This window comes from Paramisgurnus dabryanus, chromosome 12 (assembly GCF_030506205.2).
Source record: "Paramisgurnus dabryanus chromosome 12, PD_genome_1.1, whole genome shotgun sequence".
Classification (NCBI taxonomy): domain Eukaryota; kingdom Metazoa; phylum Chordata; class Actinopteri; order Cypriniformes; family Cobitidae; genus Paramisgurnus; species Paramisgurnus dabryanus.
In genome coordinates, this window is record NC_133348.1 from 25,446,315 (window position 1) to 25,471,689 (window position 25,375).

General features: G+C 40.8%; 1 protein-coding gene across 1 annotated transcript in view; it reads right to left on the bottom strand.

The window, feature by feature from the left end:
• The window catches only part of dab1a (DAB adaptor protein 1a), a 210,170-nt gene that overhangs the window by 57,688 nt on the left and 127,107 nt on the right, over positions 1-25,375 (bottom strand). Inside the window, 1 exon segment of the mRNA XM_065257318.1 lies at positions 19,963-20,061. Within this exon segment, the coding sequence (XP_065113390.1) occupies positions 19,963-20,061 (99 nt within the window).

Genomic DNA, 25,375 nt, shown 5'->3' on the forward strand with positions numbered 1-25,375 from the left:
GGTTTTAAGACAAGGCTTTGGTTTAGTCCACAGTAAAAGTTAATAGAAATATCGGTGAACCAACACTTTAGAAATCCTTCAGGGCCCTTCAGAAATTACTAAATAGACATTTGAGCGAATGGGTACATGAACCCAGAGTGTCGACTGGATGGCCAAAACGGGTCAAGAGCTCAGATGGAGTCGTCCTCCACGCTGACGTCTGAATCACCAGGGCTCAGCGCTACTGTCGGCCTCCTGCCGCTGAAGAGCAATCATCTGCTGAAATCTACTGCAAGTGGCAATCTTCCCCTCACCACCCACTTCATCTGGAGTCATTAAAACATCACTAACACAATACAAACGCCGCACGCCGCATGCTCGAGGGAATGGAGAGACTCACCCCCCCGGGCCCGGCAGTTAACTCGAGAGCGGATGACATCTTATGACAACCCATCTGACTGCGAGGTGCTATTTTCCCTGCTAAAATATGAAGTGTTGTCAACTATGTGTTAAACAAACTTTGAGATGGAGGTTTTCTTTGTTTAAAAGTTTTGAATGAGGTTAACAGCTTTCATTAGCAAACTATCATGCCGTGTGCCCACATAAATGTAACGTGGAGGTTTAAAATTGATCAAGCGAGCATGACGATGCTTATGGGGATATTAAATGATTTGTTTTATCCAGCATTGGTGAGTGACAAACTGAAAGTTCTGTCTTTTGGTCTCAGTCACATGATACATGAGATTCTGCGTTATCCAAGTGCCACCATGTTGAATATGTTGTACTGATCTCTATGTTCCCATGCATATGCGACATATTGATCGCTATATAAGTTCAAATTATGAATTGTTTTCAGCAAACATCTTTGAATATACCTGAAAATATCTGTCCATCCACTGTTACCATCCTATCTGACCGAACTTGCAAAGAAGTAGTGGCAGAAAATCCCCCAATTCAGGTGTGCAAAGCTTGATGCATCATAGCCAAAAAGACCCTGAAGAAGCTGAAATTGCTGCCAAAGATGCTTTAACTTAGTACTGAGAAAATGGTCTGAATACTTATGTAAATGTAACATTTCAGTTATTTCTTTTTAATAAATTTACAGGCATTTCTAATTTTGTTTTTACTCTGTCGTTATGGGGCACTGAGTGGAAATTAATGGGGGGAAATAATTGAAAGGATTGTAGTATCAGGATTTTTTTTTTTTTTTGAATATACTGCATATTAACATTCTGGAGTCATTTGGCTTACCCCCATACAGTATAGGAAGGTAAAAAAAAAAGAATGCATTTTAATATAAAATTATTTGGATGTATTCACACACACAATAGTGTGACAAAAGTTGGGTCGTTCTGAATATAAATACAATAGCTTTTCCAAAAAGAAGCTACTTTTCCAAACAAGTTCAAGTGCAGCATGCTAAAATGCAAATCAGTTTTTAGTCACAATATTTGGACATGCACTGTAGCTTTTCAGGCCAGCGAGTGATAGTAATATTCATGCGATCCCTAAATTCATTCTTTTAGTAAATTGGTTTGTTTAGACAGGTTATTTCAATGAACTTAATAAAAAGGTGCCTGTGCAAAATCGTCTCCAGCACTGCCTTCACAAATGGAAACATTCACAGCTAGGTCAGACTTTTTGTTTTCGTACAAAATGGAATTCAATTTCTTTCATTATATTAACTTGAAAGAACATTTGTGGCTTTCCGGCAAATAAATTGCTTGTTTTTTTTCCCAGAGATGCAGTTTGAAACGCAAAATGAGACAGTCCCACCAACTGCACGCTTTAATCTTTCGAGTGCTTTTCAGGGTTTTCAGATGCAAAATCTTCTGCATATAACTGGCTTCCCATTCCTTCTGGGCGGTTTAAAATTGGAAGCATAGAAAATCCTTGAAAGATTAATTACTTGTGTGCCTATTCAACTCTAGCCTCCCTTGAACTAGTTCACAGAATGCGATGTTTGCCGCGAGCTTGCATAACAAGTCCTGTGTTATCGCAGCACGTGAGCGGCTTTCCATCATAATGACCCATAATCTACAGGTCATTCAGACACACACAGAACCAAACCATGCACACAACGCTGTCAAATGTACCGCTGCCTTCATTAGTCTAAAGCGTTGCTTCCTTTTGTGCTTCTTTTGATTGTATTCCTTTCTTTCATGCAGATCATCAGAGCAGCCCTATAGCCTTAGAGGTCACCCTACTGCATTGATAATGACCCTGTTACCATAGCGATGAAACAACACGCATCACATTTCTTTGAGGTAGTGGTAGGTGGCAGAAAAAAACACACTGGCAAAGTCCCTCTAAGGATGTCACACCACTGGGCAGTTATTTCATTCATGCAAGATTAAAGTCCTATCTAATTGAATGGGAAGGATGGATATCTCTAAAATCACAACCAAACAACAAAATTCCAACCAAAAATCAAACCCGACATCAACTTTATTATGCTTTTTGTCCTTTATATAATTTTTTGTGATTCATGTGCTTTTATGCTTTTTATCTGTCATGGTTTTATCCTAGCATGCTTTCCAAACTCTATCATGCATTAAAAATGGCAGCAATAAAATGCACCGGAGTTCGTTGTCCGTAACATACACCCGCCCATACACCCGTTGCAGAAGCTGTCCAGGTGGCTGGTGTCAGACGATCTTGGAAGTAAAGATGCTGGATGTGGAGGTCCTGGGCTGGGTGTGGTACACATGGCCTGCAGTAGTGAGGCCAGTTCGATTTACTGCCAAATTTTCGGAAACACCTTTGGAGATGGCTTATGGTAGAGAAATGAACATTTAATTTAAGGACAACAGCTCTGGTGGACATTCCTGCAGTCAACATGGCAATTGCATGCTCCCTCAAAACTTGCGACATCTGTGGCATTGTGCTGTGTTATAAAATTGCACATTTGGTGGCCATTTGTTACAGTATGGCCGGCCTAAGGCTGTGGTCTTTTATTATGGTCAGCCTAAGGGGTTGTGTATACCAAAACTTTTACGCCCGCGGCCGGCGCATGTTTTCAATTGTTTCCAATGGATGCTCGGCGTTTTTCAAATAAGCCAGCAGCTAGCGGGTTTTTTCTGCGCTGAAAACCGGCGCTCGGCGGTTTTTCCGCGCTTGGCGCTGAGCATCGAGAGTTGAAAGAGATTCAACTTTGGGAGAAAAGCTCCGCTCGTCAATGTCAGTTCTCACACGGCCGCCCAATCACAGTGGAGGAGGGGCGGGACATTACCACAGCAACCAACCGGCTCGCAGCTGAAGTGTCACAGCTACCAAAGCGCTCAGCTGAAGAAAGCTGGCACTCAGCTGAAAAACAGCTGGCATTCGGCGTCCTCAATGCGTTTTCAGCCGCGTTTAAAAGTTTTGGTGTGTCCAGCCCCTAAGGCACTCAATTCTCACTACACAGATTAAGACAGATTTGTGAACAATATTTGAGAGAAATAGGTCTTAGATCTTTAAGTTCAGCTCATGGAAATGGGGGCAAAAACAAAAATGTACCTAAATGGTACATATAAGACCCTTTTACACACAATATTACTGCCCCAGTGACAGCTTGGGACCACATTTTTACCAATCTTTTGGACAGTGTACTCTGCAAAAAGTGAAAAGTTAGATTACTGTTATAAAACGACTTAAATTGGTAACACTTACTTAAATAAAAAAATTCACTTAAAGTTTGGCCACTCAAAGCATTTTAGTCAGAATACTGCATTAAAATGAAGTTGTCTATGTAGGACATAGAAAAGTAGGCAACTCACTAAATTGTGAAACCAAGTCAACCTATAGTGTCATATCCCGCAGTTTCATTACAGGTATTATGGTGTAAATACTAAAACAAAACTGGAAAAGCTTTGCCATTTAATCACTCCCTGAGGGAACACACATACAACTTAATGACAATACACAAACAGAGCTCATAATGAGGTTTTAGTGACTGGGGACTTGTCCAGGTTTGGTGATGGGTGTGTGTGTCTGCTTATCTGAGGACGCTGCTGTCTAATGTGAGGAGAGGGCAAATGCGGAAAGGGAAGACTGGTGTTACGGAGATAATGAGGATCTGGAGTCCGACGCTAAGCCCTTCAAAACCTCACATTCACAGCTAATTAACCATCCGCTTGACTCCTGCACACAAACGTACACACATTAGCCACGGCTTTATTAGGTCCTTGTGTAGCTACGGGGCAATGGTTGAAGATAAACCGCACACTTGTTTCAAATCATTTCGGAGGCAGGTATCTGTTAATTTTGCTGATGGCTCACGCCAGCTGAGACAAGGAAAACATAAGAAAAGTGTCCCAAAACAACACAGATGAAGAACGGCAACCCCAATATCTCTTGGTGCTTCCCATTGTTTTCCATAAAGCAGAGTGGGGTTACGCAAAGACTATCAGGGTTTTGCAAATGAGTTTTTCCAGTAGAACAATTGTTTTAATTCCCTCTCTTTCTCATAGTCGAAATGCTACAGAATGAATGGCTTCATCTACTTGGTCCCAAATGGAGTCTGTTTCTGTTCAATAGTATCCTCTCCCTCAACCAGAAGATCATGACTGTTAGTGTTAGTGTGTGTATGTATGTGCAGACGGGTCTATCAATACACCGGCCTGCCACAGGAAGGGCACCGGGTACAACAGTAACAACTCTCAGCCGTGAGGAACAGACTCTGTTTCAGGATGATAAGGGTCTGTTAATGACATCAATATAAAGTGACAGGCCACTGTAATGTGCTTCAGATCGGCATCTAAGCAGACGGCTGCGAGTACAAAACAGAGTAGGGTACAAAAAGTCCCTGACCCCCCTAAAGTGATTCGGAATTAAATAAGAACATAATGTAATTTCAGACGCTATTCACAAATAATGTTGGGGAACGTTTATTTAAAGCATTAACCTTTTCAAAGCAATGAATTGCATTGTTACGCAACCGCAGAAAAAGCAACTGATTGCATTAAATTGCTGCTTTTTAATGGACACCTTTGTGTAACTTCTCACTGACAGATGACTAAAGTTTGCTCTCTCTTAACAGAAGCGCTATTGGAAGTCTATAAGAAGTCCAGTTTAGTTCCAAAAGCCAATAACAATTTTTTGATTTATTTGTTCACCCACATGCATATTAAATGGACTCGCCAGAAAAATCTTAATGTATTTGTTATGTTATGTTTTTGGACCAATGGAATTACAACAAAAATGTGTGTTGTTTTAGCAATATTAGTTTATGAAACAATATGAAATAAAATAATAACTTACACATGCATTCCGCTTTTCGTTTGCATGCTTGGTTGATAACGTAAAGCTTCATTTCTGTTATAATTAAGCCAGATTGCGCAAAAGGTGCAAAGCTGAACTTCTTTAGTCCTGCGCTCTTGGCGGGTTATGATTGGTCGAATGGTGAGCTCGCATCTGATTGGATAAATAGTACGAGTAACCCACGTTGGAGAAGCGTGCTGCCAGAAAGTGTAAGGGTTTTGTCTTGTGTTCTGTTTTGTTTTGTACTTTTATTTTGATATCCTGTTCTGTTCTGGCTTTTATTTTGAAGTCTTGTCATGTTCCACTTCACTTTGTACTTCCTGTCTGTTCACTATATATACCGGTTAAATCTGAACAGCTACCTTACAGAGTGTTTCATATATCTTGCTTTGTTTCCTGTTCCTGTTCATAGTATGTTTTGTTCCTGTTCTTGTTTTTGGATATTCTGGAATTGAACCTGTGCCTGTATTTTTGGATTTCTCTATTGGATTACCCAATTTGGATGTGTTTGCTTGCCTGTGTGGATTTACTTTATAATAAACCTCCTGCACATGGATTCATATCTCTCTCACTTTGTGTAAGCGGCCCTCACGTTACAGAAAGGTCTAAAAAAAACACACACACAAATCCAAAGCAATTCACACACAAAGAAGACAAATCGCACATTCACAGTCACAATAAACTTGTTAATTTTAAACATTAAAAAAATTGTTTTTTGTTTGTGAAACGTTTTTTATTAGGTCTGTAACGATTTATCGTGCAAATGCACATTTTCTTAATGAATGAATTTTAATGAATTATGGTGAAATCCCAGCACACCCAAAAGCCAGAGGGCGCTTTCGTGCAGACACTCCAATTGTGGCACAGAAGAAGTATCATTACAAACTCTATTCCAGGAAATGTCTATAAGAATATTTATATTGCCGTTCTTTAAATTGTTTCAGTTATTTTCATGATAATAAAGAATATTTTGAATGATTTTGTTTAGCGAGTGTTGCTTTTTTAAATGCACGTTATAAATTACTTATAAGGATTTCTTACTGACCAAAACGCCATAGTACACGCACAAGCTGCGAAAAATCGCAGCCTTGTGATTCAGAATCGATTTTATACAGGTACTTTTAATGTGACAGGCAAATTATTGCTACAGCCCTAATTTTTATGAATATGTTTTTTTTATTTTGTGCATGTGAATTGGTTTTTGTGAATATATATAGTGCACGTGAATTAGGTTTCATGCGTGTGAATTTGGAATCGTGTGTGAATCGTGTTTTTTGCGTGAATTATTATTGAGATCATTCTGGCTCCATACAAAACAGTTAACTGTACATTTAAAAGTGCACAATAGACCCTTAAGGTGCAGTAATCTACCGCAAAAGGTACAACTTAACTGTACTAAAATACCCGACTGCTGTCCAGCTGTACAGATTATGCGCCGTCAAACCAAACTATAAGCATCCTTTAGATTGTCAATACATGAACCTGTGCCATCAGAGAGCCATTAAATTTTGTTGCTGTGTGCTTTCCTGTAAATCACAGAGCTCAATTTCTGGTGTGCCACTGTGCTGTGAATTGATGTCTAAAGAGCTGGAAAGGCAGTCGACATTAACAACACACATTTTTCGGTCATTGTAAAAATTCACTGTTTTACCTTTCACTTCAATTGTTTCTATACTGAGCTGTACAGAAGATCTGTACAGTTTAATATTTCACATTTGTATTAAAGCAGCTGTTTTGTTTATTAAAGAGCACGATTTTACATTTTCATTGGTGTTTAAGTTTGTATTAAGTTGATCGATTAAGTTGATGCATTTTCTGGATCAGATTAATCTCGTATTGATAAGTTAGTAACGGCGATATTAACTCCTGTCAGTATTGGATTGTGTTTCAAAGCAGCTTTACATGAATAAAAGGAGTGAAAGCACAGAAAATCGACAGATAGCACAACATAATACACGATAGCACAAGCAGCTAAATTTGCTGCGGCTATGAATCAACATTATAAGCGTGCGTATTACTAATGTAACGTAAAGACGAGGGTGCTAAATTAAGCCCTGCCTCCCCGGGTTGACAAACCCCCTAGGAGAAAACCCCCCCCGGACTTTTTAGCAGAGGAAGTAAAAAAGTCCTAGGAGGGAAAAACCCTTGGGAGATATATATATATATATATACGGATAAGGATATTAAGCGGAGATTAAGCGGGTTCTGCCGGTGGTCGTTGGTCAGAGGATGACACTGCGCTTTTCAGAATGATGAGCTTTGTACAAAATCAAAAAAGTGTTTCAGGGAGGCAAGGCATACTGTAGAGAAGCAACAATAATGTACAGTATGTGGAAAATAATCAGTTTTTTTAACCATAAACCATGCGAACACACTGTATTACACCAAATACACAATATTTTTTTATCGTTGTTTCGTTCTTTAAGCTGTTTTCTTTGTAGAAACCCATCTAATTGTCTAATGATTCACTTCAAATCTGGTCTGTATAATGTAGGCAAAACCTAGAGTAGTAAAACATAGGAAATTAGACTGTGGCAAATGTCTGGTGCCTTATGCAGCTTAAATGGACCAGGTTTGCCCCATTAGACAGAAAAGTATGTCTTGCTTAGTGGTGGGGTAATTAGAAATACACACTAGTGTAAAAAGGAATAATGCAGCACTCTTTGCAAGTTACCATGTAGGAAACAAACTGTTATAACTAAAAATATGTAGACTTAAAGCAAAGGGCATTAAAACTCCTTATAATATTGTTGTTTGAATGTTGCCACGTGTTTTTATTTGTGTATGTGTGTGTGTGTGTGTGTGTGTGTGTGTGTGTGTGTGTGTGTGTGTGTGTGTGTGTGTGTGTGTGTGTCTGTGCATGCGTTTATGCATGACTAACTGCAGCAGTTCTGGCAGGAAATAACTGTGTCTACAGCACATCCAGAGCTCTCAAGTCTTTAACCTTCATATTTCTCAGCCACTGTTATCTCATTAATGAGTTTAGTATGATTTATCACCTTTCACCACATATCTCTCGCCGTCCTTCTGTATTCAATCCACTCCCATCTCATGCATTCAGCCGCCTTCTCAAACATGCTATCGTGTTCTCTGTTTCTAGCTTTTCCATCACACAATCTTTAGTTTCTCTTATTTTGATTTCTAAGTTAGCATTTTATAAAAAAAAACACATAAATTAGGATCCATTAGGATGTAACACTCTGAAAGTGGAGAATTCTTTCAATGGGCCTTCAACCTGAGCCAGGTCTAGAGCAATCTCTTCAATGCTAAAGTACCAGGTGAGCCAGCTTCGAGTGATCTTATCCTTGACCTTCAGTCATTTAAATCCACACAGCTCACACACTACCATGTTATCCTTCAATGCATGCCTGTCTCAAACAAAGCTTAAAGTTGTGCGATTAAAGTTATTCCCCAAGTTCCACCGAATGGCAGAGTGTAGGAGTCCTACCATTATAATAAAACACACAAACACGCTTGGCACCGGAGAGCACGTCCATATTTAATCATCTCAGTGTGGGAGCCAGACAAGGAGACACGATGTCATTATTCCCATCGACCAACCCTGACTTTCCATCCCCCATCCTGCTGTTGCCACGGCACCAGGTATCCACTAATTATCAGCTGCCATAGCATTGATGCCTGTTCCAGGTCTTTCATTACAGAGAAACACCAGGAACACAGAGTGAATCTACAGGACTATATAGCAATTGGTCTTGAGAGAGGGGTAATTAGTAAGAGGAAAAGCAGATTAAATCAGAAATGCCACTGGTGCCAACGCGCACATACACGTGCACACAAACAAACACCCCCGGGGTTGATCAAAGGTGGACACGCTAGCGGGTGGGCAGCCAAAATGACTCCTCCGAGACCAGGATTGGAAGGCGACTTCAGAAATGAGCCGCCCATGAAGGTCTCTGGGGAAAATGCAGCATATGGGCAGAAGAGGAGAGAAAGACACTGGGTGCCTGGAGCATCAAGAAAAAGATAACTAATAACTCTTGACAGCGCAAAAATGAACTAAGAGGCTTGAAATGCCATACAAAAAAGGACTTTGTCTCAATTTCAGTTCCAATCTGATGTACTGTACAAGATCGAGCTTTGGGAATCCTTTTGGCCACGTGTGTCTTTATGTGTTGACAAATGAGGATTGTTTTTAAAAAAGAAACACTCACACACTCACACACATCCACTTTAGCGCACTCATTCTTACTAATGATATTAGAATGAGTTGAACAGATATAGTCATTTACATCAACAGCTGCTTTCTTAGATTGCTCTATGAATGGGTCACATCTCATTTCAATGCAAATCAGTGGGACAGGGAATCAAAGATGACTCGCCTTGCATGCTAGTTGTGACTTATGAAACTACAAGTATATGTAGATTAAATATGGTAACCATATTGGACCTCAGTTACATTAGATAGGAGTCATTCTGGAAAATCATTCTGGAAAATCATCTTTGGAAAATCATTTTCAGTGAATCCAATCTTTTATTGAGGTATTTTAGGAACAGAATTAGCATAAGGGAGAAAAGTCTATTATAAACAGAAATCATCCAATACAGTAAAACATCCATGCAGTAGCTAGAAACAAAATATTTTACAAAACATTTTTGTGTCTGAATACTTAATGGGTTATTTGTACACTGTCAGAAATGGTAAAAAAATATTCCAAGCTGTCACTTGGGCGGTACTCTTCCAAAAAGTATACCTTTGCACCTAAAGAGTTCATATTAGTACCTCATTTGTCAGTGGCGGCCAGTGGCAGCCGGTGACTTCTTTTTTCGAGGGCACGTGATGCGAAGTTCGTCACAACATGTACGTAGCCCGTCAAGTGTGTGGTTCATCATTTCAAAATATGTGTTCGGCGTGTTGAGTGAACCTATGTGCATCACGTGTTTTGTCAAAATAAGTGCCTGCTGCAGATGCGTCTAAAGGATTTATGATAAGAGAGACGCTCACATTTGCCAGATACTCGCATAATCTCACGTGTAATCAGAGTTTACTGTTAGTCGATTGTCTTGCGTGTATTTTGTGAACGTGAGCGTCTCTTTTATCATAAACGGTTTTGACGCGTGTGCAGCATGCACTTATTTTGACAAAACACATGATGCACATGGTTCACATGACGCAACAAACACATAAAAACACGAGCAACACATGACACTACGAACACTTATTTTGAATTTGCGCCCCTCTGAAGAGATGTCACGAGCTGCCACTGTCATTTGTGTACATGTCTGAACCTAATGTTACACATTAGGACCTTTTTAAAGGGTACTGCCCCTGTGACAGCTTTAAAAAAAAAATTTAGATGCACATAGCTGTTGCCTTGTATGGTGCTCCAAATCTGAAAATTAACCATGGTTTTATTATAAATAAAACGCTAAAACGATACTATAGTTAAAGGGGTCATACAATGTGATTTTATGTTTTCCTGTTTGTGTATATAAAAGTTGCTAAGATCTCAAACTCGAAGAGATATTCTTTCTAAATGTGAAGGATTATTCATACCAAACACCTCATTGAAACACAGCCCCACATATCTATGTGTGGAATAATCAACGCTATCTCACGAGAATTTGTACATATTTTACGAGTTGACTAATTCGTATTAATTCATACGACCACATTCGTAAGTTTTGGGACGATATGTCTTGACCCCTGTGGGGTAGGTGCAGGGTTTGATTTCGTTGTTGTTTTTTCATGATAATCGTACGATTTTGCACAATTAACTTCATATGAATTGATATGAATTAGCCAACTCGTAAAATATGTATGATTTCACGTGAGATCTTTGTACAACGGACAAATGTATAAGCAAAAAATTCTGTCACATGCTTCAGGTTTTCAGCCAATCACAACGCACTGGATAGCTGGCCAGTCAGTGCATTCTGCGCTTTTCAGAACGATAAAGGCCGTTTCACATGGTACGCGGCAACCGCGAGTGTTTAGTTCTTTTTCAATAGGAGACGTGCGGAAAGCGGCAAAACGGGGGCGGTTACAGAGGGGAAGCGGAGTTGGTCCACACGCCTTGCTCGTGCACCCAAAATCCTATTCCTTCTCCGGACATGGTACTTCATGACAGGCGCCGTTGACGATAAACATATTTGCACTAAATGCTGCACAAAACGTTTCCAATACAAGAGAAAAGCTGAAGCTGCGCGGCGATTTTGCCGCATACCGTGTGAAACGGCCATAAGTGTTCTACGTATTTCAGAAAGGTGGGGCATAGAAGTGCAACATAATGTGTTTTGAAACCTTAAACACGGTAAACACAATGCATTACACAAAAAATACACAAAATAATGTTCTTTTTAGCAATGTCATATGACCCCTTTAAACCATGGTTACCACAAATTAACACAGTGTTGCTACAGAAACAATAGCGGTTATATTTTATTTTAATAGTCTTCCTACTAACTATAAATAACATTGCAACTACATGTCAACTAGCTGTCATTAGATTATAAGCAGACTGTAAGGGGTAGGGAAGAGGTAAGGGTTAGTGGATTAAGTTGACATGCACATGCAACGAAACTTAGGGGGCTTACACAGCAAAACTTTTAAACGCGGCTGAAAACGCCTGGAGGACGTCAGCTGAGCCCCAGCTTTCTTCAGCCGTAGCTGTGATACTTGAGCTGTGAGCCGGTTGGTTGTTGTGATACTTGTCCCGCCCCTCCTCCACTGTTATTGGGCGGGCATGTGAGAACTGATATTGACGAGCGGAGCTTTTCACCCAAAGTTGAATCTCTTTCAACTCTCGAGCGACGGCTTTCAGAGCGAAAAAAAAAAACGCTAGCTGCTGGCTTATTTGAAAAACGCTGCGCTTCCATCGGAAACAATTGAAAACATGTGCCAGCCGCGGGCATAAAAGCTTTGCTGTGCATGCCCCCTTATGTCAATAGAATATCCATTGGAGAACCATCACAATAAAGTGTTAGTAGATATTTAACACACAGTCTACTGATACTCTAAAGATTGGTAGTTGATAAGTAGTTGCAAAGTTACTTAAAATTAGTCAAATGTTTAAAATAGACTATTTATGTTTTTTTTTGTTTTTGTTTTTGGTTGAGGTGACCATATATATCAGCATCCAGGTCACGTACCTCCATGGTTACATGTGCTAGCCAAGCAACTTCAATTGAGAAGAATGGGAATGCTAATTGATAGCTTTCTCCAGGTATTACAGACCTCTATGCTTTGAACAGGCCTGTGATATTAACTGAGAAAATTTATGCTGGAGGTGGCAGTGGGCTTGGGGTCTCCCTCTTTGTGGAAGTTAATAATGCAAGTGGCTGATCTTGGCAGCCCTTCAAACAGCGGGACAACAATGTGATTAGTCGAGTCACAGTGCGGCACGCGGCTGTCCACTGAGTCACCGTAATGAAATCAGGAAGCAGCTCCTCTTCATCAGAGGAAGGTCTGCAGGGGAGTGCCAGTGCCAGGAAGGAAATAAGTGGGGGAGGAAATAAAGGCTGGACAGGCAGGAGCAACCAAGTAAACCGGAAGGAGAGTGACAGTGAGGACAGCTGTTGAATCTTAAAAGGTCTGTATAGCGCAGGCTCACCCAACTATTCTCTCTTTCTTACCTTCGGTCTGACTCTCTTCGCTTATGTGACAAATTTTGTTGTTGTACAGCCTCTGCATGCGATGGTTGCTATGGTGCTCACCAAATTGCTTTGGTGCATTCTTTACTCAAAAATGTGATGTCTTAGTTACTGAAATGTCACCATTAGATTTGTTGTTTTTGCAATGGTGATGATGTATGATTATTTATGTCTCTTTATTACATACAGACAATCCGAGAGATTTGTATGTTGTGTTTAAAAATTGTAACCTTAAGTGGTTAGTTTTTCTCTCTGAATTGTTTTCTTAATTATTATTATTTTTTTAAGTTGCCAGCCAGCGCCAGCATTTTTTATGATTAAAATGTTCTTCTTCAAATACAACCCCAAATCAGAAAAAGTTGGGACACTGTAGAAATTGTGAGTAAAAAAGGAATGGAATAATTTATAAATCTCATAAACTTATATTTTATTTACAATAGAATATAAATAACATATCAAATGTTGAAAGTGAGATATTTTGAGATGTCATGCCAAATATTGGCTCATTTTGGATTTCATGAGAGCTACACATTCCAAAAAAAGTTGGGACAGGTAGCAATAAGAGGCCGGAAAATTTAAATGTACATATAAAGGAACAGCGGGAGGAGGGCCAATGTTTAAAAATGGGAATGTTGTCCCATTCTTGTCTAAAACAGGATTCTAGTTGCTCAACTGTCTTAGGTCTTCTTTGTTGCATCTTCCTTTGTATGATGCAATGAATGTTTTCTGTGGGTGACAGATCTGGACTGCAGGCTGGCCATTTCAGTACTCAGATCCTTCTTCTATGCACCCATGATGTTGTACTGTAATTGATGCAGTATATGGTCTGGCATTGTCATGTTGGAAAATGCAAGGTCTTCCCTGAAAGAGACGACGTCTGAATGGGAGCATATGTTGCTCTAAAACTTGGATAAACCTTTCAGCATTGATGGTGCCTTTCCAGATGTGTAAGCTGTCCATGCCACACGCACTCATGCAACCCCAAACCATCAGAGATGCAGGTTTCTGAAATGAGTGCTAATAACAACTTGGGTTGTCATTGTCCTCTTTAGTCCGGATAAAATGGCGTCCCAGTTTTCCAAAAAGACCTTCAAATTTTGATTAGTCTGACCACAGAACAGTTTTCCACTTTGCCAAAGTCCATTTTAAATGAGCCTTGGCCCAGAGAAAACGCCTGTGCTTCTGGGTCATGTTTAGATATGGCTTCTTTTTTGACCTATAGAGTTTTAGCCGGCAGCGGCGAATGGCACGGTGGATTGTGGTCACTGACAATGTTTTCTGGAAGTATTCCTGAGCCCATGTTGTGATTTCCATTACAGTAGCATTTCTGTATCTGATGCAGTGCCGTCTAAGGGCCCGAAGATCACAGGCATCAAGTATGGTTTTCCAGCCTTGACCCTTACGCACAGAGATTGTTCCAGATTCTCTGAATCTTTGGATGATATTATGCACTGTAGATGATGATAACTTCAAACTCTTTTTGAGAAACTCAGAAAACTATTTTTCGCTGCAGCATTGGGGGAATTGGTGATTCTCTGCCCATCTTGACTTCTGACAGACACTGCCACCCTGACAGGCTTTTTTATACCCAATCATGTTGCCAATTGACCTAATAAGTTGCAAACTAGTCCTTAAGCTGTTCCTTATATGTACATTTAAATTTTCTGGCCTGTTATTGCTACCTGTCCCAACTTTTTTTGGAATGTGTAGCTCTCATGAAATCCAAAATGAGCCAATATGTGGCATGACATTTTAAAATGTCTCACTTTCAACATATTATGTTTTATTCTATTATACATAAAAAATAAGTTTATGAGATTAGTAAATTATTCCATTCCTTTTTTACTCACAATTTCTACAGTGTCCCAACTTTTTCTGATTTGGGGTTGTATATAAACATACAATATATCAAAAGAAAGAACAGCCTCTCTGCTTTTAAACAAAAAAGTTTCATCCTATCTTCATTTGTTACATTTTATCACCTCTCAAATATGGGTAGGTTTCTTCAAAAATACCAAATTTTGAGCAAAAAGCTTAAAAAAGAGATAACTGCATTTCTGAAAAGGACTTTTGTTAGAGATGAGATTAAGAACGATGATCAAAACATACACAGAGTTTTCATGTTTTTTTGAATCAGTGTATGCTTCAGTGTTTTATAAGTTGGGTAATAGCGCCACCTAGTGGATAATAGCAGAAATATGAATTGCCATTAAAACCCGTCATTGGCAGAGAAGCGTTTCTCTTAATTTACGAGATAATTCGTCAATGGCCGGGAAAGAGTTAAAGGAGCAATGTGCAACTTTTAGAAGGATCTCTTGACAGAAATGCAGTAATTATATTTCCAGTGGTGTATAAAGACTTTACATAATGAACTGTATGGTTTTTATTACCTTAGAATGAGCTGTTTTATCTACATATAACGTGCCCTAAACGGACAAACTGTTACAGAGTGCGTTTCGTCCTTTCGTAGTCTCAGACAACAACATTTTTGTCCTGTGGCAGCTACTGTAGCTTTTCTTTGCGTTTCGAAATTGAAGTTGGCTGCAATTCAAAATCTCACCGCTAGATGCAGATAAAAAAATCCCACAGTGGAGCTTTAAACCTGGATTAAATGAAATCCTAATTTCTAATCTAATCACTTCAGTCACCTCAAAAGAGTTCAAGATGTGTTTAGTGCCAAAAGAGGTCACACTGAATACTGACAGAAAAACACGTTTTACAAAATTTACCACATGACTGGTAGGTGTGGCAAAAAGTATTCTTGATCAGATAAAGGCAAACATCTGATTAAATATCATAGCTTTCCTAGTTCCAATTCGAAAGCAAAATGAGGCACAGCCTGATCTGGTCTGTGTTAACAGATCAGATGCATCAATGACAGATTAAAGCCTTGTCATGTGGGGTCACCTCCTGGCATGATGACAACAAAGCATGCTGTTCTCACATTGTATCCCCTCATTTATCAATGGCCCTTATCAGTAAATAATGAACACTCGCGGTGTAGCGGCTCTCCGCTTCACATCATGACACATTACCACCTTGGGTGTGGATTATTTTCAAATAATTCAATGGCCCGTCGACCGGTAATTCCATACATATTGACTCTATGTTATTAGTTGCAACATTACCTAAATAAATGTTCTTTAGACTTTAGAAGCAATTCTTTGTTAGTCTTAGATGCAATGGCGGCCGGTGAATTATTTTTCGAGGGCACACGATGCGAAGCTCCTCACAAAATCAATTCAATGGAAAAAATCAGTGTAACACAAATTGGACTTTGATGGTCATGTGATCTTATCATCTTTATTTCCTAATAAATTATGTATGTTTAACATGTAAAGAACACCTTTAAAGATTAAGCAAAGATAAACATTACATGTTTAAAGGCTTAATTAAAATTGATACCTTATGGTATTTTCACCTCTATGAGACACTGTATATAAACGGGTTATAAATCAATGCGTTAGCTGTACTAATGACGGCAAAGACACTCTGTTGGATTTGCTTTTATTTGATTTATGTCTGTTTAAAGAAAATGTCAAACCCAGCCGAGTTAGAGTACTCAATGGCACTTCAAAACAAGCAAGAACGAGAGTTTTAAGTCAATAACTGTCACGAACCGAGGCTCTCTTCTGTGCATACAGTAGGTTGCATGTAATGCGGTGAGAGACTTCATAAAAATTATGCATTATTTGATTTTTTTAACAAGCCGAGGTGTGATAGATCTGCTAGCCGTTATTGCCATTTACTCTTCAATGAGATGGAGAAAAGGCCTGCAGATAGGTCTTGTAAAGCTACGGTTGTTCTATTCTGAGAAGTCTGTTCAATTAGGCTCCTCTGATTTCCCGGGAGAGAGCTCTTCTCTTTAAAACGCATCATTAACACAGGCTTACCTCTCCCAGAGGATCGCCTCACCCCTCGCCTGATGCACAGCAGACTCAAGCCTGCTTACAGCAACCAACAAAGGCTAATATGCAGCAACCAGATCTTTTTCCATCAACTTGATAAAAGCTAACTTGCAAGAGTGAGACACAATGGTCTCTCTATCTGAGAACAGACGGGAAAATGAAAGGAATTATGAAGGTTTGGTTTAGGTAAAACTTCCTAGCATAGACTGAAAAAGAAAGAAAAAGGTCCTAAGCCGTCACTGGAACGGTACCCTTTAGGTCCTAACATGTATCATTTAGGTACAGATATGTATACATTTGGTAACAATGTGTACCTTAAAGGTACTAATATGTAGCCTGGCTCCGCCCTCCTACATGCTTCCGCTTAATTTTCATTTCGCTTCAGTACAAAGTCTGGGACTGCTATGTAGAGTTTTGTTTTCTTCTGCAAAAATCTGCAGGTCCAATCAGCAAACAGAGGGAGGTGGCTAAGAACGATGAAGTTGAGGTGGTGCGCCAGACTGAGTTGTAGTTCAGTAATGGCTTCAGGAAAAGATGCAAGCAATGCTATTAGGTCCGTTGTGGCAACGGTGCCGAATATCCAAAATTAACAGCAGGAGCAAGAACAAGCTTTGCTACTTTTGTTGGTGGCCATGACGTTATGGCCCTCCTCCCCACCGGGTTCGGGAAAAGTTTGATTTTCCAGCTCGCCCCGTTAGTGGTGAAGGAGATGGCTAACGCTAGCGGTGCTAAGCCTATGCGATTAGTTATGGCAGATTCAGAGTGACTCTGGGCAGATCCAATAGTTTTAAACTTCAACAGAGAACCCTCCTTAACGGAAGTAACGCTTTGCAATGGAGCGTGGCCAGACTCTCTGTACAAATTAAATGAATGTACAAGAGTATGGTTGGACCAGGCTAACTAATATGCCCTCTTTGGTATCAATATGAACCTCAGAGGTACTAATTTGAACTTTATATGTGTACTTTGTGAAAGAGTACTACCCCATTGACCACTAGGGACAATTTTTTGGCTTGTTTCTGACAGTGTAGACATGTATTATTTTAGTATATTCATGTCTTATTGGGGTTACTGGTTGTCTCAGCATCAGACAGCACACCAACAATCCAACGCCATCTCATGGACATTTGTCAGATTTTACAAGGTAAATGGACCGCATTTATATAGCGCGTTCATAGACCAATTGCCATCCAAAGCGCTTTACATTTTGCCTCACATTCACCCATTCACACACAGATTCATACACCGACGGCGGTGTCAGCCATGCAAGGCGCCATCCAGCTCGTCGGGAGCCTAGGTGTCTTGCTCAAGGACACCTCGACACTTGGTCAAGGTGGAGCTGGGGATTGAACCACCAACCTTCCGATTTGTATACAACCTACATGAACCACTATGCCACTGCCGCTCAGTGGACCACGAGGTGGCCAATTCATATCAATTGGTACCACATTCTTAAATTTTTGTACGATTTGCCTTGAACCCTGTGATGTTGGGTTTTTGTTATGTTTTTTTTTTATGATAATCATACGTTTCTACACAATTAACTTTGTACAAACTCGTAAAATATGAACAAAGTATCATGAGATCAGGCTGAACAATTTGCCCACTGAATGGTTATTAGACTTGGCAAGGGCTTTCTCAATTTGGCAAGCTCTGGTCTGATAGGCTGACTTTACTTCACTCATGTTTATAATGTACTGTTTCTAGAAGCTTTTTCGAGGACAAGGTAACCCCAAGAGTTTGTTTGATTGCCTAATACCAAAAAACTAGACAGCCTTGTACAAAATGTAATATTGTGCTTTGTTTTGTGATTTTTTTCTGTAAAATATCTAGATATTTATAGTGCTTTTCTGGCTCTACAACAGAATGCATGCTTTCTGAACCACCACCAGTATGCAGCATCCATCTGGTTAATGCGACAGTATCCATATTGCACCAGTACGCTCACTGCACACCAGCAATTGGCGGAGAGAAGAAAGTAGAATAGTACAGTCAATGTATAGATAGGGTTTATTAAGAGTACGTGACTGTTTTGTATGTTCTATTGAACACCAATCGTACAAAAAATACACAATGTGAAACAGTGCTCAAACTATGAGACTCACATTTTTTTAAACATTTTTTCCCATCCCTCCCCTCAACATATGACGTCCCTATCCCCTACATGAAATCCCACACCCTAATGCCCCCTGCTGGTATCAACAATTTTAGATAAAACTAGGTACAGTATTGCAGGACTAAAATGTTGGTAACCCCCACAAAAACTCTGAAAGCCTTACCAGCTACGTTTTGCATGGTGATCATCTTGACTATATTGGTGCTCTAACCAGTCAATTCACTTATGTCTGTATAATGCATTTTACAATACTCATACCCTTATGGTTTCAAAAGACACATCATACGGTATTGTTCTATTAGTGGTCACAATTACATTTCATTCCATTAACTTCCAGGGTTTCCCGCAGCACTTTTCAGTTCGGGCGGCCCACCTAAGCTGGGATACCCTACCACCTTAACAAGGTTGTCCCAAAAAAAAATTCGCTGCACAAAAGGCCGTCAAGTGAATCTCGGAGAATAGCGTGGACGCACTTCACACTGCGAGCGGGCACGCGCCACATGGCCGAAATGAGAGAAAGACATGGTCCGTCAATGTCTGGAGGATAACTAGCCTGTTGATAAAACATTTAATTCAATAATAATCTAGTATTTGTTAATTTTCTGTCATAGTTTCTTCACAATTGAGTTTTATTTGAGTGTTTTAAATAAAAATATTTTCATCATGATGCGTACGACCCGCCCCTTTGATTGCCACGCCCCCGGCCCGCCCACCTGCACAACCCTACTACCTTAACTAACACATTTTCTGCGGGAAACCCTGACTTCCATTCATAGGCATGCGAATGCACCAGACTGGAAACACAAACGTGTGCAAAGATATTTCATATTTCAAAGATATTTCATATTTTCCCTGATCATATTCGCAGTTACGTCCAAAAAATGCTCCAATTCTAGTGTGACCACCCCTTAAATGTCTCAATGTCAAAAATTTCAAACACAACAAAAGCCTTATTAGCAGTTAAACAAAAAGAAACCAGGTTAAACACATGAGGGCTTGTTTTTATGGCTGAGGACTTTGTGTATTGTGTCTTGCTTTAAAGCGTTATGGGTAGCGATGATTAAACAACTCCCAATGCCCCCCAACACTCCAGATCTTCTGACTCACCCCTGACTTCTCATCGAAAATCTTGATCCCTCCAAAGGACACGGTGAGGAAAACTTTCTGCTTGTGTTCCCCTTTAGATCGTGCAGAGGCCGCGATTCCCTGCAGAGGAGCAGATGAAAACAGAGACATGAGAAAATAAGTCAAGAAGATGAAACAGCTTGTGCTAGTTGCTTCAGTCTATTGGGAGTATTTGTGGGTATGTAAAGCAATTGATTCATTTTTTGTGTCTCAACACTTCTGGCTACACTCCCTGAAATAAATGTTTAAAACTGGACCTTTTCTGTCGCTGGGATGGTACCCTAAGGTTCTGTTTTGTACCTTTACAGGTAAACAAACATAATACAATGTTGTACCTTTTGGGGTACATTACTGATCTATTGTGTACCTTTTAAAGGTACACTTAAATGTTTTGCACCCCTAACATTTAACTGGTACACAATAATTCCTTTAAGGTACACAATAGGTCCTTATAATATTAATATTCAATGTGTTGCATACAGGTACAAAAAGGTCCCTCTTTGAGCATACCAGAAAAGGTACAGTTTGTACTTTTTTCTGACAGTCGAATGCTAGTTTGGGTTGACTGTTACTTTAAGGTGTATGTTTATAACTGCATTTACTTCATTTTTACAAGGCCAGAGGTCAGTAACCTTCAGACCTTCTGAGGTGTTTAGATTTCGTCCTGCTCAAACTGCTTAGAAAATCCTGTTTGCTTGTCTAGCTAGCTGACCAGCCGAGGAGCTCTACAGCAGATGTTTAGCGAAACAGAAAATGCTGTTTTAAGTTGAATTTTTTCAGTTGTAAATCATCAAAATATCATATGCATAATCCTGCTTGGATCCTGTGGCGATAGTGCCAACTCTCCATAATTCACACACGAATATAGATATGCTCATGATCAAAACCAGCTTATGATCAAATTACTTTAGTGTTTAAAAAGTTGTTTAATATGTTTGATGTTTAGTTGAGAACTGGGAAAGTAGTAGCACTGTCAATACTGTTTGGCCATGAAAACATGGGTCAGTGCTGAAAAAGGTCCATAGAAGCCACATTCAACCTTCAGCCGAGCTCTAATATCATTTCTGAACAGGGTATGTGCTTCGAAAAGAGAAACTATTTCCTCCCATACTGTATATTTAAAAATATTGAATAAACTATCAGCCAAAGAATGAAATGCTGACTGTTCACTTTTGCAGTTAACCCTCAAAAGCACCACAGCCCAAGGTGAAACAGCATGTGAAGTCTTATTAGAGTATTTTTTATCCTGTAGTGCAGCTGGAGAAGAATGAAACTTGCCAGTCCCAGGATAAACACGCCCATAAACTTTATAGGCACAATTTACTGTAAGTCACTTAACTTTGTCAACCAATTGGATGTGTCTGTCAAACCTGTTGAAAATGATATGATGCACAGTATGTTATCAAACCATTATGCTTATCCATATGTGTGCCATTTCACAAAATCGGTGCCATTTCTGTCCCCAGGAAATTATAAGCCAGTTTTCCAAAACGGGGCAAATAAGCGTGAGAGCGCAATTTCAAAAAAGTGATGGGAGTGGTAGTATCTGCAGGTTATTTTCTAAAAAAGCGCAAATTAAATAACAGAGGCGCAACAGCCAATTTCCATAATGACCAACGCAATCTACTAAGAGCAGCGCAAATAAGTTCAGGGTCGCAAATAAGCAGAGCTGATGCTCCTGCAGGTGCGGGTGATCAACAAACGCCTGATGCACTTGAGTTCAGCACCACGGACATTGCAATGGAAAATTTGGTGTGTGTAATCCCAGCTAACAATTCTATTGTCCTAACCACTAAAAAGAACTAGAGGAAAAAAATTCAAAGTTTAAAAGAAGTTTTGAAACGTCTTGTATTGTGTCTCATACCCTTCTGAAAAATCCAGCTAAGACAAGCTTTATAAGCTGGTGAGCTGGTTTGAACTGGTCTCCCAGCTTGGTTTTAGCTGGTTTTGCTCGTGTAGCAAGCTGGTCCAGCTGTGTTTTGGTCGCTTTTTAAGCTGGTCTAACTGGACTTAGCTGGTCATGCTGAAAACCAGCTGACCCACCAGCATGACCAGCTTTGGGAGGGACCAGCGTAAAACCAGCTTGTGCCACCTTAAACCAGCTAAAACCAGATACCAGCTTATGCTGGTAGTGACTCCTATTTTTTATTTTAGCAAATAAAAAAAACATGGCTTGGCAAACAATATTTGAATAATACGTTCTTCTGGATTCCAAATAAACTGTTACATGTTAAAACAATCTTCTGCATTGTATCACGCGTTCTCTGCTCTCGCTGATGCCCCTTTATTTTAGCAATAATTGCAGCCATTCCAGGTGCAAAGTAATTTAAGAAAAGTTTTTTTGGTGTTAAATAATGTCTCAAATACCAGTCATAACACACACGCAAACATTAGTAAATCTCGTTGCGTGAATTATTTAAGGAATCTCCTCCCAAAAATTTTGCGTCTGAAAGGCAAACTCCTAGAAATGCATATGCAATAAAGTCAGTCACAAAAATAACTAGACCACACCTTTTCAGCACTAACTATCCACTGCGCGTATTTAGTAAATATTATTATTTAACGACTAAATGATGGTCTGCACTGGCACAAGCTGTTAGTAAATCTGTCCCTAAATGTATAAATATGCACAAAAAAAAAAACTCTGTCCTGCATGTTAACCTAACATATAATATAATTAAAATGTTAATACAAACTACAAAGAACACTGAAAAAGCATTTTTATCTGTCCCTGCTCTATATCTCTATGCTTTACCTTTAAATATAAAGCATTCAGTTCTTCAGATATCTTTATTTTATTTATTTATTTTTTGCATTTTTGTGTATGTACATATCCCATCTTTGCTTTAAATTTGATTAACATTAAAAAAGTCACCAAAGCTTTTACGCCCGTGGCCGGCGCATGTTTTCAATTGTTTCCAATGGAAGCTCAGCGTTTTTTTTTTTAAAAATGACAGCAGCTAGCGGTTTTCTTCCGCACTGAAAACCAGCGCACTGAGCAACGAGAGTAGAAAGATATTCAACTTTGGGTGAAAAGCTCAGCTCGTCAAAGTCAGTTCTCACACGGCTGTCCAATCACAGTGGAGGAGGGACGGGACATTACCGCAGCAACCAACTGGGTCACAGCTCAAGTATCATAGCTAGCAAAGCGCTCAGCTGAAGAAATCTGGCGCTCAGCTGAAAAAACAGCAGGCATTCGGCATCCTCCAGGCGTTCCCTTTCAATACGGTTCACTTCGCATTGCGTCAGTTAGCTGACGCTATGGGGGGAAACTCCTGTTTACTCCGTGACTGAAGCCTATTGGTTAACGTCTGTACAAAGTACAGACCAATGACGTTTGAACCCGCGCGCGGGAGGAACGCGTCCCTATATAAGCGCGGTTCAATCGTCAGGAGCTCATTATTTTCTCCTTCAGCGCGAACCTCTCGCTGCTCCGAAGAAAAAGAAGAAGCCTTACCTCGCCGTTGACAAAAGCCCTGCAGCGGAGTCCAGGCCTAGCGTCTTCCCCTGCCGTTTTCCGGCTGAGGACCGAAGATAGCAGAGTCCAGGTCTAGCGTCTTCCCCTGCCGCTTTCCGGCCGAGAACCGAAGATAGCCTTCGCTTGCCGTGGTACGAGCCCTGTGCAGCGGACACGCCTGACGAGGTCTCCCCTGCGGCCGCCCGGTAAGATCAATATTTTTAATATAAAGCTATAAGCTAAAAGAGCAGGCGCTGTTGTAATAGCGTCCAGCACAGCGGCTCGGTGAGCCTCTCTGCTATGAATTTCCTCCGAGCGCGTTACCGGTCTGGCACCTCCCACGCCGGGACCGCGCTTATGCTTTGGTTGTCTTATCCATGTTTCGTGCTCCCCCTGCTGTTCCTCTCTCGCCGGGATGAACACACGGCGAGCCATGAGACTAGATGGATGCATAGACAAGCACACACGGACTAACCCCCCCTGTGTTCTGTCACACCGCAACCGTTCATGCTTACAGAGTCCCTTCGCTCCTCTCAAATTCAGTGGCGAGATCTCTGGCACATATATTAATCCCCCGAGTGCATCGGGTGATACCGTCACGACGCATGGCTGTTCTGTCTGTGTTGCTGCTCCCCTCTGCCGTTCCTCTCTTGTTGAGATGAACAAGCGGGGAACCGTAGACCTGGATAGATGCATACGACAAGCAAACACGGGCGGTCTGCCCCTGTCTCTGCCATAGCACAGCCACTCGTGCTCCACGCTCGCGGAGTCCCTCGCTCCTTTCCCCACAGTGGTGAGGTCTCTTAACGGCTAAAGCCGAAAGTATACTCGGGACGTCCGCGTATGCGTGCCGTCCGCATGACGTCATTTTCGTCATCAGGAGGGTCCGCGGCCGGCCGCGCGGACCGTCCGCGTGCAGCCCAAAATTTGAGACCGCGCGGACAGTGCGCGTACAGTCCGCGTACGACAGCGCATGCGCATGAAAATATTTAGACAGGACACTCCACTATAAACAATTATACAAAGGAAATAGACAGCATTTGCACACACACTATCGTTTTTCTTCTTTAACTTTTACTTCTTCCAAGAACAGAAAGCTCTGGAGCATGTTTGTTTGATTCCTGTTCTTTGTTGTCTTGTTGTTTGTTCTAAACTGTGTTTGCAATGGTGGATCAGTTACTTTTCTTCACCTATCCTAATGTTATAATGTACTGTAAATGTCTCCAAATCAGTGCTGCCCTGACAGCCTGTTAGACTAATCATTTGAATAAGAAATCATTTGTATTGCGTGTCGAACGCGGCCATCCGCGTGTAGCCGCGAGGACTATACCCGGAAAGCTGCGCGGACGCGTGCGCGCGCGAGCCGGACGCGGACGCGGAAAAAAAGTATACCCGGGCCTTTAGCTAGCACGCGGTATTACGGCTCGCTGCCTCTAAATGCAGCTGTCCAGTGTTCAACGATTACAGAGCTTCATGCCCCTCCCCTCTGGAGCGGCGCGATCTCATTCGTCTGCTCGATAGGGCCGATTCGCCGCTATTGGAGCACCAAGAACACTCATTATAAGAGAGCTTCATGCCCCTCCCCTCCTGGAGCGGCACGATCTCATTCGTCTGCTCGATAAGGCGGACACGCCTCTATTGGAGCGCTAAAACATTTATTATAGAGCTTTACTGGCCTGAGCCGATCTCACTTCAGATAGCTCATTTTTCGTCTGCCTGGTAATTTCTCTCTGGTTTAGACGGAATCAGAGGCAGAACGATTTTGTTTATAATATACTGAGGCCCGAATACCTCCCTTTATTCAGTCCCGTCCTATATCAGTGCGCTGAATATTGGTACATTCTTATATATATACCCGGTTTTTCTGCCCTTTTAATAAACGGCAAAACCGCGGGCCTCACGGCAGACTTCCTCTCTGCGATGGGTTCAGTCTGACAT